We start from the raw sequence: 15,006 nt of genomic DNA on the forward strand, positions 1-15,006 counted from the left end.
CATGTTTAGGCTCATCCCACAATGTAAGAAGTCAGCCGTCCTGTACCATGTGCTGATTCTGTTCTGTTTTTCGATGCAGACCTCAATCCTTGTTTCTAAAGACAGGTCTCACCTCACCTCGGTTTGTGTTAACAACCTCCCAACAGCGTAGGAAGGTGCTTAATGCTTGCTGTGTGACCGCTGTAGTGTGTGTGTGTATGTTTGTAATGTGTAATGGTCATATTTGGTTTGCCATTGTTTGACATGAATGGAGGTGTATTTGTTCTTTCTCTCTCTGTTGTTGCTCTCTCTCTGTTTTGTTTGTGGAGTCTTGTAAGGCCATGTGGGCTGCGTACCTTTTTTTGTGTGCATGACACAACGAAAATAACTATTAATACTGTTACTACACCAGATGGAGGCCACACATTTTGTTTCCCACACATGCACAGGAGAGATCTAAACCTCTAACGCTCAAATTTATTTTTCCTGAGGTGTATCTGCTTTAAAGCCTTCTGTTTATGACATTTTCATTTTTATAAACAAATTCTGCATTTGCATACAGAATATGTGGGCAAGATTTCATGTGTTGGAGGTGTTCTAGTTTCTGTTTGGAGTCCCAGTTGTATTGTCCATTACTGTTTCTGCAGGCACTTGTTGTATGATAGAAATCAGCTCATGTGGGGATTGTCATGCAATCCTGAAACCCTCCGGCTATTGTTTGGTGATGATTTATTTTTTAAAAACTAGAAATCAGTCTTTGCTTTTGGATGCTGAATCTTTGTCAGATTTTGATGTTTTTTAAGTTTCTGTGCATTCATTCTTATGTATTCTGGTGTTTTTTTGTTTGTGGTTTTTATTCTCTCATCATCACCCCAGCAGAATGAGTCTACAACTAAAATTCTCCTCCTTCTTGAAGATTCAGCAGCACACAGAAGTTTTGACATTTTTCAGTCATCTGGCTGCAAAATACTTGGGATGTTTGATTTTGAATCACTCACCCTCAGTTGACATCAGTGTAGAATCTGCTCCTAGCTCTGCTAACACTGCCAGGGTCTGTGCTTCCTGTAGGGGTTGACCCCCTCATCACACCAGCTGCTGACAGTCTGGATGGATGGTGTGATGGATGGATGCTTGGGTGGTTGAATGGTTGTGGAGGGGGATTTGCAGCTCTGTCATGAACTGGTTGTTGTTGTGGGTTTTCCTAAAGCCCTGAAGTTCAAAGGTTACTCCATTAGTTATATAAGAGCTTTAGGGGTCATGCTGTGAACTTTTGCCACCAGTGCCCACCCGTCATATGAGACTGAATCTACTTTCTGTTTGATTCAACTCATGTTGACGTCATTTGTTTAGAGAAAAATCTCAGTTTTTCACCCGGCGAGTTGCTGCAGATCCACCACCAATTCAGATTCTTCTCAAGTTTTCTACCTATAAAGAAACCTTTCTCTGTCTTAAATGGTGTAGTCTTTGGTGATTTACTCTGCTCCAACCAGCCATGACTACAATCAGAGCTCCAGTAACACTTCTGCCACAACCATCAAAAATCCTCTACTTTGCGCGCGCGGGGATAAGGGGGGTCAGATTGGTTGTCGATCCATGTTAATGCATTTTAGTATCAAAGGCCAGTGTCATTTGTGCCTCTGACAAGCTTTAGCTGCTGTGAGGGGAAAGGTTTTTCAGTTATGAACAGTCAATGTGTATAAAGATGGATGACGCCTTCACTGCTCATTGTTTTGCTAAAGTGAAGCCAAAGAACCCCAAACAGATGGTTATTTTTTGGAGTCACAGTGACATTTTTCACTTTTTGATATTATGTCTTATTTTCATTTAAAGTTTTCTGTCGCGAGACCAGCCCAGAAGCCTGTAGGTACGGTGGCTGGGAGGTGTCAGACGATTTGCAAATTAAAAACGCTTTGCTAAAGAGGAAAACACTACCACACCAACGAAAAAACACAAGTGCAAATTAAACAAAACTTTGTTAAGCTCAATGTAAGATGGCACATTATGTGTAAATATTATAGTTAAATACTAATACAACAAAGGATATCACAAAGTCAGACCCTTACAAAGCTATATCATAGCTGAAGTGAAAAAATAAAACAATGTTTTACTTTCTTTCACAACTTTTCTGTGTCAGTTGGGATAACCTTACATTAGAAAATCACTAAAGTTGACCTCTTTTGACCTGTGTGTGGCTGTACTTCTGTAGTGATATGTTGTGTTATGTTGTTTGCAGTCATGTTAAAGCCTTTGTGTTTGGTTGGTGTGGTTGTTTTTTTTTTCTATTGCAAAGTGTTTTAATTTGCAAATCCTCTTAACAACTTCTGGCTACAGTATGGAGGGCAAAAAAGAGCCCCAAAAATAACACCCATTGAACTTTCTCGTTCAGAATGCAACATTGAATTTGAGATAAAAAGAGGAACAGAAATTTTGGGTAATGATCAAACAAAAATCCTTGGTGGGGTCAATGACAGTACAGTTTGAGACATTGATGAAGAAAAACTAATATGTGTGTGGTATCATCCATGCAGACTGATAAAATTGTCATGCCATCATGAGAGTTCACCTTCAACCCTCGACACCAAAGATTTATCTTTGCCTTAACTTACCTTGGACCATTTTATCACGAAAAAATCAGGACAAAAGTGTCCGGTTATAAACGCAGTGATGTGATTACTTAGCTAGCTTTAGCTGGTTTGGTATTGGTGTCAAAAAGTTATATCGGAGTTGTTTACATCGGTGCAGGAACACCAACTGTGTCAGAAGGAGGACTATGTTAAGTAAACATGCATGAATTAAAATGCTCTCTGTGTGCTTGAACTTTAAATGTTTGCTCAAATATGTTTGAACTTTGAAAGCTGCATTGTTCAGTCCCAGTTCTTTGGAAGAATAACCTGAGGTTTGTCTCTCCATCAGCTTTAGCACTTAAATGAACTGTTGTTGTTTTTAAACGTGTAGTTTGCAGGAGTAATTCCCCCCATAGCATGTAGGAGTAGGAAGCCTTTATCGCTCTTCAAGGAGCAGGTCTATATTAGGGATCGACCGATTTTCAGGGCCGATATTTGGCATTTTGGGGCATATCGGCATCAGCCTTTTTTTTTTAATTCGACAGCCGATATGAAACCCATTCAAAACTGTGTTGTTGTGGCTCTGATGCTTCTCTTTCACAGAATTCCTCCCCTTCCACACGATGGAAGCCCTAGATGGTCATTTAAAATCAGTCATTTAAAACCAAACAGAAAATTAATTCAACTGCAGTACATTTTACATGCCTGTAAAAGGCAGCACAAACTCAACTCTGTACAGTTTTATTGCAGTATATTGGCTTCAAATATCGGTTACCGGCCTTCACGCCTTCTAATAATTGGTATCTGCCCCAAGAAATCCCTATCAGTCTCAGGGTTTCCGCTATAAAAAATGGCACCGGACAACATGACCGGCAGGTTTTCAATTTACCGGACAAGCGTTTGATTTCCCGGTCAAATATTATCTGAATTTATTGAGCTCAAATGCTGCAAAGTATACCCCCGCAGCTCCCACAAGGCTGGGGGGGGGGTATACTTTTCAAAGGGCCCCGCCCTCGCCTGTCAAATTTTGTGCGGACTTAATTTCAATAGAGTGGTAGGGGAAATTATTCAAAGATATGCCCAAAGATCAGGACATATATATAAAGTCTACTTACCTGCAAAGCCTGTAAAAAAAATCTATTCCTGTTATTAAGTGGGGGTGTATTTTCGATCGATGTAATCTACGTGACAAAGTGACTTAAAAACATAAATAATTTGGTACTAGAAACATTTGTTCTATCTTCAAAGTAAAGTTGTGTAACAACCTGAGTGGACTGATTCCAAAAACTGATTATAAAACCCTGAACTGTGCGTCAATGGGTAATGAGGAGTCAAACAGCGGAGTCCTGTGGACAGCTCCCGAATAATGACAGTTAGGATCCGCACCTCAACAGCGACTATGACATTTGGGCTCTATAGGGTGATCTGTCACTGCATCAGTGAATAGCCTCATGGAAGTTATATTTTACAAGTCTTCACATTATTTACTAACAAAATTCATTAAGGCAACTAATTTGGTGCTTTTAAGGTCATGCCATTAAGTTTACATGGATCCTCACATTTACGTTAAGGGGCAGACTTAAAGTGATACGACGTACATATAAGAATATATCAAAGCATGTCAATTTATAAAACTTTGTTTTAAAGCGTAGGCTGTATCAAATAAAATGAGTGCCATCAACTGAGTCTGGTTAACTAAAATTAATATTGCACAGCAGAAGCTTCCATTCGGTCCGAAATGACCGACTTTTCCTTTTCTTCTCGGCAGGAGGCAAGACATCATCTGCTGCAGCCTCTGGGATTTCAGCCTCACCACCATCTTTCTCCTCTGAACTATTTTGTTTAGTAAAAAAGTCTTTGAGTTTCGCCTGTTTCGACATGTGTCTCCCGCTGTATTGTTGTTGTTCTGCGCGCTTTGTCGGAGTAAATGAAACCCGTGCTACAAGTTTTGTACCGCCTGAAGAAAAAAAAAAAATGTTTTGTTTCACATAGACCAGGCCTATCCATAAAAGATAAGAGGGAATATTTTTCACCGGACATTTTGACCGGTGGAGTTGAAATATGTCAGACTTCGGCAGATTTTACCGGTAAAAGTCCGGTAATTACCGGATAACGGAAACCCAGATCGGTCTATCTCTAGTCCATATGTGTGTGATGTCACGTAAAAATAATGATCACAGCGGATTAGAAAAAAGGCTTCACAGACACTCCATCTTGCGACAGTGTGACTTTGAGAGGCTCTGACCTTCAGTACCTGACGTTACACCTGTGACTAATCACTGCAGCTCCACATGTAACAGTCCTCTTTAATATGCAGGCCTACCTTTTCAAAGGACAGCTACTGTGTGTGTGTGTGTGTGTGTGTGTGTGTGTGTGTGTGTGTGTGTGTGTGTGTGTGTGTGTGTGTGTGTGTGTGTGTGTGTGTGTGTGTGTGTGTGTGTATTTCTCTCCTTGAGTGTCCTGAACAATAGCCCAGAGAGAAAAAAAAGAGCGTGAGTGATTGAGAGGACTGATGTGGTTTCTGGTTTGTGTGTTTGCTGTGATGGCGTTAAGAAGAAACAAACCACAAACAAACAGTGAGAGACCGGCTTCCATTTGGACTCCACATCCTGTTCACTCCTGTTTGCTGTTTGTTTAGGGAAGAGGTGCTCAGGTGAACTGTTTCCACGGCAGCCAGCTCCCCGGTTGCCAGGCAGCACTTCCGACTCCTCTCTGGAATGGGAGGGGCCAGGTATTTTAGGAAATGATGGTGTGAAGAGGAGGAGGAGGAGGAGGTGTGTGAGAGGGAGAGATTTAGATTTCTTGATGCTTTGCAAACATTAAGACACATTATCCAGCGTTAGCATGTTTCGGTCTTCTTTCAGAGAGGATTTTCTTTCTCAGGGCCAGAAAACTTCACTCATTATTATCTCAATAAACGGCCCAGCTGAGAGACTTTGGTCTGGAGACATTTCTGTGGTGGGAAACTGGAGTTAGACATTGATACTCTTCTGAAAAAATGTCCAGTCTGCTCCATAACGCACATGTATGACCAGAGAGCAGCCCCTCACACATCTCCATGCAGCTTTTTTTGGTCTGTGGGTCGTTTTGGGATGAGAAACTTTTATAGTCATGCGGTTAGGAAGGAGTTTCTTTCATCCTTCCTTTCTCTTTTTCTCCATATTTGTCCCTTTCTTCCTTCCATTTGTTCTTTCCCTCCCCTTTTCCTTCTCTTCTTTCTCTACATTTTCCTTCCTTCATTCTCTTCCGCTTCTGCCTGTTCCCTTCCTGCAGTCCCCCCTTCTTCCCTTCCTCCTTTCCTTTCTTCTTTCCGCCCTCTCCTTCCTTACTTCCTTCTCTTCATTTCTTCCTCTACTTTCCTTCCTTCCCCCGTTATTCCCTTCTTTTTCTTCCTTATCCCCCTTTCTTAATTCCTTCCTTCCTATTATCCTTGTCCCTCTTTTTCCCACGTTCCCTTTCCCCTCCATTCTTTCCGTCCATCTTTTCTCTCATTATCATTCTTCCTTACCAACTTGTTTCCCTCCTGTTCTCCTTCTTTATCATTTTTTCCTTCTATTCTTCTTTCCTTCTTTCTTTTCTGCTGTACTATCTTTCTACCTTTCCTTCCTTTTTACTCCTTCCTCTTGTCGCCTCACCTTCCTTCCTGCCTTTCTACCTTCCTTTTTCTCTCTTTTCTTACTTCTTTCCTTTCCTTCCTTTTTACCTCCCTCCTTCCTCTTTCTGTCCATACCCCTCTTTTTTTCTCCCCTACTTAGTTTTTGCTTCCATCTTTCCCTTACTACTTCTTTCCCTGGCCTCTCATTGTCCTTTTTTCTCTGTCCATCATTGTTAATTTGTTTTTTTGTCTCTTTTCTTTCTATCTCTCATTTTGTTGTGTGTGTGTGTGTGTGTATGTGTCTCTGTGTGTGTGTGTCTGTGTGTGTGTGTGCGCTGATCTTCATGTCATTAGGCTAATGGAGTAGTTGGCCAGCAGGTTAGTCTGCCACAGCTAGTTAGCTCTCTGAGTACCCACACACACACACTGCTCACACACACACGCTCACACAGTTCAGGTCGTGCCCTCTCTTACTGCTCTTCATCCCATTATCTGGGCCCTGACACCGTTACATCAGCACCCTGCTGAGCTGCTGTAATGACACGGACTTCCACTTCCTCGAGTAAGCAGACTTTGAAGAACCAGAAACTGGAAAGGGACAAAAATAAATCCACTGGATGGACCCAGACCTGTTCATTTATTTGTCCTTTTTGCTTTTTTAAAAACATTTTTAATTCAACCTTTTTTTCATATTCATGTGTTTAATGTTAAAACCCAAGGCAAGCAGTATCAGAACTAAAACATTTATCATGTAATCTCATTAAAGCTGAGCAGCCTGAGCGTCACCTGTGACACACACCTACACACACAGATGTCTGGAAAAATACACAGACACACACACACTCAAGCTGCAACATGTTGCTGTCTGTGTCTCTGAAGCACAAAATGATCCAATATTTGAACCAAGAGCATAAAAAGTGATATCATCATTAACACACAATAAAAACATTTATAGAGTGTACTCTACTGGACCAGTGGGGGGCGCCAAAGGACAGGGAAGCTCCAACAGGCAGTGCAGCTTGTTTCCTGTTTATGTGGTGTGATTCCTGTGTGAAGACTGTCTTCATTCAGAGCATCCAACAACCAGGAAATAGGCAGCTCAACCAGGGCAACGTTAGATTTTAAGATATGATGGGCTAAAATATAAAAGTAGATTTAATCCAGTGAGGAACAGGAATGGTATAGTTCATTAAATCAGAGACTTCGTTATTCAAATGAGTTTATACACTAAAATCAGGAAAAACAACAAAAAAGGATTAAGAAAAAAGAAACAGGAAAAATGTAAGTTTAGACTTCACAGCCATGATAAACCCCATCAAGCAAAAGAACAACATCACTTTCTCCATTTCTTAAAAGAAAACATGGATGTGTTTTAGACACTTTCTGAATGTTTTTTTTAATCAAACACTGAGTCAAGTTCAATCATCTGTCCAAACCCTAACGAAGCCAAACGGACAACCTGAAAAAAATGTGCTGAACAAAATATTTTTTTTCTCTTTTGCAGAAACATCCAACAGAAAGTTGATTCCTTCCTCGGCCCGTCCATCGACTGTCATCTGACACATGGCTGACACAGAGGACCCACTTTAACTCACACACACACATACACACACTGCAGAAGAAGAATCGTGGAGGGAAATCCAGGCTCATGAATTCATCTCACACTTCAGGTAAGCCTCTTTAAATATCTGCTGTGGTCACAGAGAGATGACTGAGCTGTTTGACTAATCGCATGGTGCTAGGGGTATTTTTGAGTCTTTCTTTGCGACTTAGGAGACTTCTTTGAGTAGAGGAGTTGCTAGTTTGAATGTCCAGGCTGTGAAACCATCAATGCTGTTATTCTTTTACATAGTGTCTATATTCTCTGTTTCATTGCTTTTGTTTTTTAATTTTGTAAAGGCTGAATTACTCAGTTGTGTCTGTTGTTGTTGCACTTGAGAGTTCAGCCAATTCCACATGAGCTTTATGGTGTGAGGAGCTCAGTTTGGGGTGAACGGAGTCACTGAGATTCAGCATTCTGTAGCATTTTCTCGCTGATGTGCCAAACTAGGGTTTTCAAATTGACTTTCTAGATTTTCTGACCTGGTAATGCTGCTTTAGTGAACCACACCATGACACAGTATAATGAGAAAGATGTAAATAAAGAGACAGAAAGGTGGTTAATTGTAGAGCTGGACCGATAGGAGATTTTTGGGGCCGATGCCAATGCCAATGCCAATACCGACACTGGGGGCAAAGAAAAGCCGATATCCAATATATCGGCCGATATATACAATAAATTCATTGATATACACAGAATTTATACTGTATATGAACACAAATTCATTATAATACCCATATGATTCAAGACAGAGACAGAACACTAAAAAATTGAAACAAGGAACTTTAATTATAAAACTGCCTTGTAAACCAATGATAAATAAGAACAAGCTGTAAACACAATAATATATAAAGACGTCAAACTGTAAACACACAATGAGCAACTTTCACAACGTTAAAACGCTGTATTATAGTCTTACATTAAATAATGGTGGACGGAGGGGGCGGGCACTCTGCAGTGTGTAGCCCAACACACAGACACACAGGAGCAGGAGTGACAGAATCTCCACAGAGCAAAAATTTTTATACTCGGCTACATTTTGGCCAATGTTGATTAATCAGTGACAGGCATAATCGGCCCAATTAATCAGCCCGACTGATTAATCGGTCGGGCTCTGGTTATTTGTGGGTGTGTGGCTGAGCCAGAACTGTTAAAATCAAGATTCACTGCACTATACTGATCACATCCATAACAAAAACTCACAGTTTGTGTCTCAAACGTCGACACCAACATCTATGATACAGGTAAGTTTCACTGTTTTGGAGATCAAGCTCTTGGGGCTAAGGCTAAGGTGACCACACGTCCTCTTTTGCGTGGTCATGTCCTCATTTTTCGTCGTAAAATTATGTCTGGTGGTTGGGATTTTAAATATTCCCTAAAATGTCCTATAGATAATAAATATTTGGAATAAAGCGCTGCACTGGGCCAGTGGCATGATTCTGAAATACCTACCTGTCAGGATGTTGAGCGTACACTTCGCATGCATCATGATAAAACAAAAGACCCAGGACGCTCCTTTTCTCGGCTCAAAACAGAAACTGATGAAACATAAATGCAATTTTGCAAAAGAACTGAAGAAAAAAAAATCTGAGTATACCACCGCTAGTTTTCTTTTCTTAAATTTTTGGGCCTTTATATATATATATATATATATATATATATATATATATATATTTACATTTAAAAAAAAAAAAGCAAAAATTCACACTTAAGAATAATTCTATTTTTCTTTTTGTTTAACTAAGATTTCAAGGCTTTTTTAAATATATTTCTGTGGGCAGAGAGCTGCGTCCCTTTTACTTCTTATTTAAAACTTTTGTGAGGCATTATTTATGTTTACATTGTAGAGAATTTTCACTTCACTAAACAGAAAAGGAACACTTTAAATTAACGTACAGTTTGTAAAGCTACTCTGTCGCCTTTGAGTATGTTTGCAATATCTCTGTGTAGGTTGCCCTCATTTTGGGTTTTCAGAATAATGTCACGCGTGGTATGATAGCATAACATTTGCTGCTGCCACCAGGGGTTGCTATGACTGTGATCAAAAACCTCCACATGGATTTGGTCAGGCGTGGACCCCTATCATGCTTTGCATTTTCAGGTCAGATCGTAGCATGTATGGCTGAGATACTTTTTCCTGTTAAGTTACAAAGCATTTCACAATGGCCGCACCCCCTAACTTTTTTTACCCGATGTTGTTGAACGTATCACATCTGATAAATGAGTTTGTAAGATTTCCATCTCATCAGCATGATCAATCATTTCCTTTAAAACCTGTTGTTTATTTACATATTTTTTTATGTATTCTGCCCCCTTGAGGATTATCATACCACTGCAGGCAGCTGAAGTTGTATTTTGGCTCTTTTCAAAACGGCTGCTCTCGTGAAATCTACCAGACATTATTTTTAAGGAAAACCATTATTGGTTTTTCCAGAAGTTGCAGTAAGAATAACATCTCAATTGATACTCCTTTTTCATTTTTTAAAATGATTTTTTTTTTCCTGCAACTAAAAAAATGCAAACTCACTAAAAACTTAACTCAATGTGTCAAATATACAAAATTTATATCATAAACAAAATGATATAGCAATATTTTGTTATTGCCATATATATATATATATATATATATATATATATATATATATATAGTGCTTTTTGTTTAAGAGTTTCAAAAAACATCCCTGTTCCTTAACATTTTAATTTTCTTGTTATTTTCTGAGGGGTCAGACTTTATAGGGTAAAAGAAGTTTTTTATAGTTATGTTTCTTAAGCTGTGAATTTCAAACAGACTGATTACCCCTTTTGAAAAAAAAAAAAGACTTTTTGAGATATCCCGAAATATTCTGCGTTAGTCGACATTTCACCATTCTGTTAAAAAACCTTTTGTTTTGAACCTCAGGAAGCCAGTTTGGGTTAAAATGATCATTCTGTGATGGTGAGGCTGCTCCTCCTCAAATCTTCCCTGCATATATTGTGTACCTGTACGTACATATGTAATTTTTGCCACACATGTGGCGCTTTGCACTGTTAGCTTAATTTATTTTGTTAAATTAAGCCACACTTGGGACCATTTTTGTCTCTGGTCTGCCATGTTTACTCGCTTAACTCTGCGCTGGCTGCCTCTCAGGATGTTTTTGTTTACCTGGTTGGGCAAGACTCAACATGGATCTGTTAAGAATAAAGGCAAATGGTGTTAACTGCTGAAACTAGTTGGAACCGTTGTTTGCTTTAACAGTCAATATCAGCGCTCATGGAATCCCCTTCGTCCAATCAGATCCCTCCGTGTAAAACCAACAATCAAAAGCAGATTAATGACACCTGTAAGGATTCCTCAGGTATGATTTTTGACAGCTTTGTCTCACACAGAGCGACTGGTTGACTAACTGACTGTAACTCAGTTGTCATGGATACAGATATAGTACATCACACATACACACACACATGCACACGTATATACACACAGGCACACAGACAGCAGTGTGACTCCAGGGGTTCATGCGCCTCAAATAGAAACGCAGAGATGAGTCATCGGCTGAGCTACTGCAGTACACACACACACACACACACACACACACACACACACACACACACACACACACACACACACACACACACACACACACACACACACACCTTTAGCAGATGTGTTTAGTATGTGGGAGCACTCTGATGTCAGACATGTTGTCTGGTCAGCCCTCCGTCATGCGTCTGCCCCTGTCATTAAAAGTGACGATGCTCCTGGAATAAGTGGTGATAAAGACGCCGCAGCAGGAACACATCAGAAATTAGCTTCCAGAGTATTTTTACCTTTCCTTTTCTGTCAGTGTATTTGGTCTCTGTAGCTGTGAGTCATACTGAGGCGGCCTTAAAAGTGCTTGAGGACAAACAGAGCTGTTTACACAGGAGGTGAGGATGATGAGGCCGATGAAGGTGATGAGGAGGAGGTGGGATGAAGGTGATGATAAGATGATTCAATAAAATATTATCATTTCTGAAGAGGAAGCTGTCATCAGCCCAGAGATGAGGAGCTAATGAATACACAAGAGCCCAAATCAGCTCAATTGCGTCAATTCACACATTTAACTGCAGCCATTCAAGATATTTTCTCTCTGTGTTATTATCTTTGTGCATTTTAATCCACGCACTCCCACAGTTCCTGACATCCCATAACAGCCCGTTTCTTAAAGCATAAACCAGATTAGAGCTGAGCTGGAGCAAACAAACACTAAAAATAGAAGCTAGCAGTGTCAATTAATAATATCCACACAAGTGACAAAAGTGAGCGGTTTTTTCCACAAAGCGACATTCCCTGGATTCTCCCGGAGATTTTCATGCCATGATGCACCTCTGAAAGTCTGCCGGTTAGATATGAACAATCTGTGCTTTGGATTTCTCATTTTCACAGTGTCACAGCTTAAATCAACATTTATTTTGGCTTTTAGTGAAATGACAGCAGCATAAAGTAAAGTGTAGCCAAAAGCTTGAATGTCAGGAAACCTGAACGCTATGTGTCATTTTTGACACGGCATCAAAAGTTTGGTCAGGGTGTCACACTCCTGAGATCTTATGAACACACCTCATTCCTGCCTGATGTGTGTCTTATGGCTCTGCTCTCCATCACAGTCTCTGCATTGCTTCTGCTCTTAACTCAAAGTTCAGAAAATACAGATGTTTTGGCTAGGAGAATGTAAGAAAAGTCTTGATTGAGTGTTACTTTCAAACCCAATGATGATCATATTAAACTTCGCCGGTTTTGTGCCGCCACGCAAAACTTGTGCATTACAAGTTTTGCACTCAGCTGCAACGTCTTTTTTCTGACTTCAACAAAAAATACTCCCACATCACTCCTCCTTCATGCTACTTTGTTAGCACCTTAGCACATGCCGTTTTTTGTGATCACGTGGACTTGGCATGCTGGATCTGGGCAGTACTGGTGCAGAGTGTGGAATGGACTGCTTTCATCAGAGTGCTCTTATCTGAGATTTTAGATGCAGACCAATATAATATGATGCTCTTTTGATGTTGTTGTTGTTGATGTTGTTGTTGTTGTTGTTGTTGATAACTGACTGATATTTGATTTCAGTATTGGATAAGGGCACCCCTAGTCATGTCAGCATTTGCTGAGAGTCAGAGATGTCTCTGTCAGTTATTTATTAGTCAGAAATTACTCGTATGTCAAAACAATTTTTCCTGTTAAAATGAATTGAAATGTAAATTAATTTGTTCCGGACCCTGGGAGATACTGACAGAGGTGGAGGAGAAAGGCTGAACAACCTGTCCAATGAGCTCTGTGTCATCCTCCCTTTCAGAATGTTTCTATATAATTTAGCCAAGTGGCCACCACACGTCCATTTGGAACTTTTTCTGGGTGTTTCCTTTGAATTAAGTCTAAAAGTTTTGCGAAATAGCTGCAAGCACAGTAATGAGCACAACACTGATGCTTCCACTGCGAGCTCAAAGTGGACATGTGAGACACAGGATGCTAGGCGGATGTTGGGGTGTTTACTGAGGCTTTCGGTGCACCAGTGGTTGGGTATCTGAAGCTGGCCCATAACCCGAATTTTAGCTGTCAAACTAAAGCAAAAAGATATATGAGTTATGGCGCTTACCTTAAAAAAAAATGTGAGTTGGGACACTCGTTAGTCAAGGTACCACTGTACACTGTAGGGGTGGGACCAAAAATCAGAAATTATATATCTGGATTTTTTGTTTGGCAATATCAAAATCGGGATTCTGTGCCAAAAAATCTTTTTTTTTTTTTTTTTTAAATTATTCATTCAGACAGACCAGCAGAGGGCGAAATGTTTCTCTCTGACTCATGTGATGTGCATTTTATGGGAAAATATTAGGGATGCACGATATTATCGGCACAATATTGGTACAGGCTGATAAAAGCTTAAAAACACGTTTATCGGTATCGGCAGATATGAAAATTTCTGACGATATGCACAGCCGATAAGGTGATATTAAGTTAGGATTATTATTATTTTCCATCTGACAAATAAGCTCCTTAAATAAAATGTAGCACTTCATTTATTTGCACTGCAGAGCTCTGTGTCTGTCACCAGGTTGTTACAGTAGCTCTGAAATAATCAAATGCAACTTGGTTATGTTTAAAAATGCATTGTACATTTAAAGTTCATGTGATCTAAAGAAATTATTTTTCTGTTTTTCAATACTGAATGTCTTGAGTTTGAAAAAATAATACATTTCTTATTTATGGTAAAATCAAATGTTTTTGTCTTGTTTTATGTGCGTTTCTTAAACAAAGAAGACCATCAAAATAAGAGTAACATATAAATTCCAGTACAGGATAGACTTAGCTTTCTTTACAGTGAAAAAAACAAACAAACTTGTGATTATCGGTATCGGTATCGGCATCGGCCAAAAGAGGTTCCGATATATCGGCATATCGGATATCGGCAAAAATCCAATATTGTGCATCCCTAGAAAATATGGCTTCTGATATAGTCCGTAGACATCCTCATCATTTAACCTTTTCACATGGTCTGGCGTTTAAAAGGCAAACCAAAAATCGCAAAAATGTAAATATGGAAGAATTGCAAATTAAATTGAATAGGCACCCCAAAAATCGTAACAGGTTCGAATCATAAGAATAGCACATTGTTAGGGATGGATACCTAATTAGGTACTTCTATAGGTACCGACCGAATTATGCCTAAAGTATCAGGTACCGATTCATGTAAAATCGAAAGGTACCATGTTTAGGTACCTAAATGCATCTTTGTGACTGTGAGGGAGTGGAAGAGTAGACGATTTTCCATGCTGGACATGAACACAGCATTGCAAGGTTATAAATGGAAGAATAAGTATATTAAATTGAAAAAATATATATTATTAACAAATTTATATTTTTTACCACAGAAACTCAAAAAAGTACCCAAAAGTGGTACGGTTGAGTACTGGTACCGATTGCCAGGTACTGAGCATCAGTACCGTATGGTTTCAAATGTGAAAGGTACCCATCCTTACAGATCGTCCCAGCCCTACTGTACACACTTTTCTTCTTAAAGTAATATCTGACTGCTCTGTGTTTAAAGTATCCCTGGATCAAAATTTGAAATTCTGTTGAGTTATGACTATTATTAATATTTCTAAAAGTTGCTGTTAAAGCATTGCAGTGCTGCTATTTTTTTTTCCTTTTAGTACTTTTTACTTAAATTGTCTCGCCTCGAAGGATAGCACTTGAAGGGTTGAAGAATTTCCCACCCTTTATGGTTCACAAACTGTATTGTATAGATCCTCTT

General features: G+C 39.5%; 1 protein-coding gene across 3 annotated transcripts in view; it reads left to right on the forward strand.

Moving 5' to 3' along the window:
• Positions 1–15,006, forward strand: part of hdac5 (histone deacetylase 5) — a 55,357-nt gene that overhangs the window by 2,690 nt on the left and 37,661 nt on the right. For all 3 annotated transcript variants that reach the window (XM_074695795.1, XM_074695794.1, XM_074695796.1), the window contains exon 2: positions 7,643–7,808. Coding sequence is in view for 2 of the 3 variants with exons in the window: in XM_074695794.1 (XP_074551895.1) it covers positions 7,787–7,808 (22 nt within the window). In the remaining variant the exon portion in view is untranslated. The remainder of the gene's footprint in view (positions 1–7,642; positions 7,809–15,006) is intronic.

This window comes from Halichoeres trimaculatus, unplaced genomic scaffold (genome assembly GCF_033239565.1).
Source record: "Halichoeres trimaculatus isolate MK-OKI-2021-1 unplaced genomic scaffold, fHalTri1.1 fHalTri1_scaffold_20, whole genome shotgun sequence".
In the NCBI taxonomy this organism is placed as follows: Eukaryota; Metazoa; Chordata; class Actinopteri; order Labriformes; family Labridae; genus Halichoeres; species Halichoeres trimaculatus.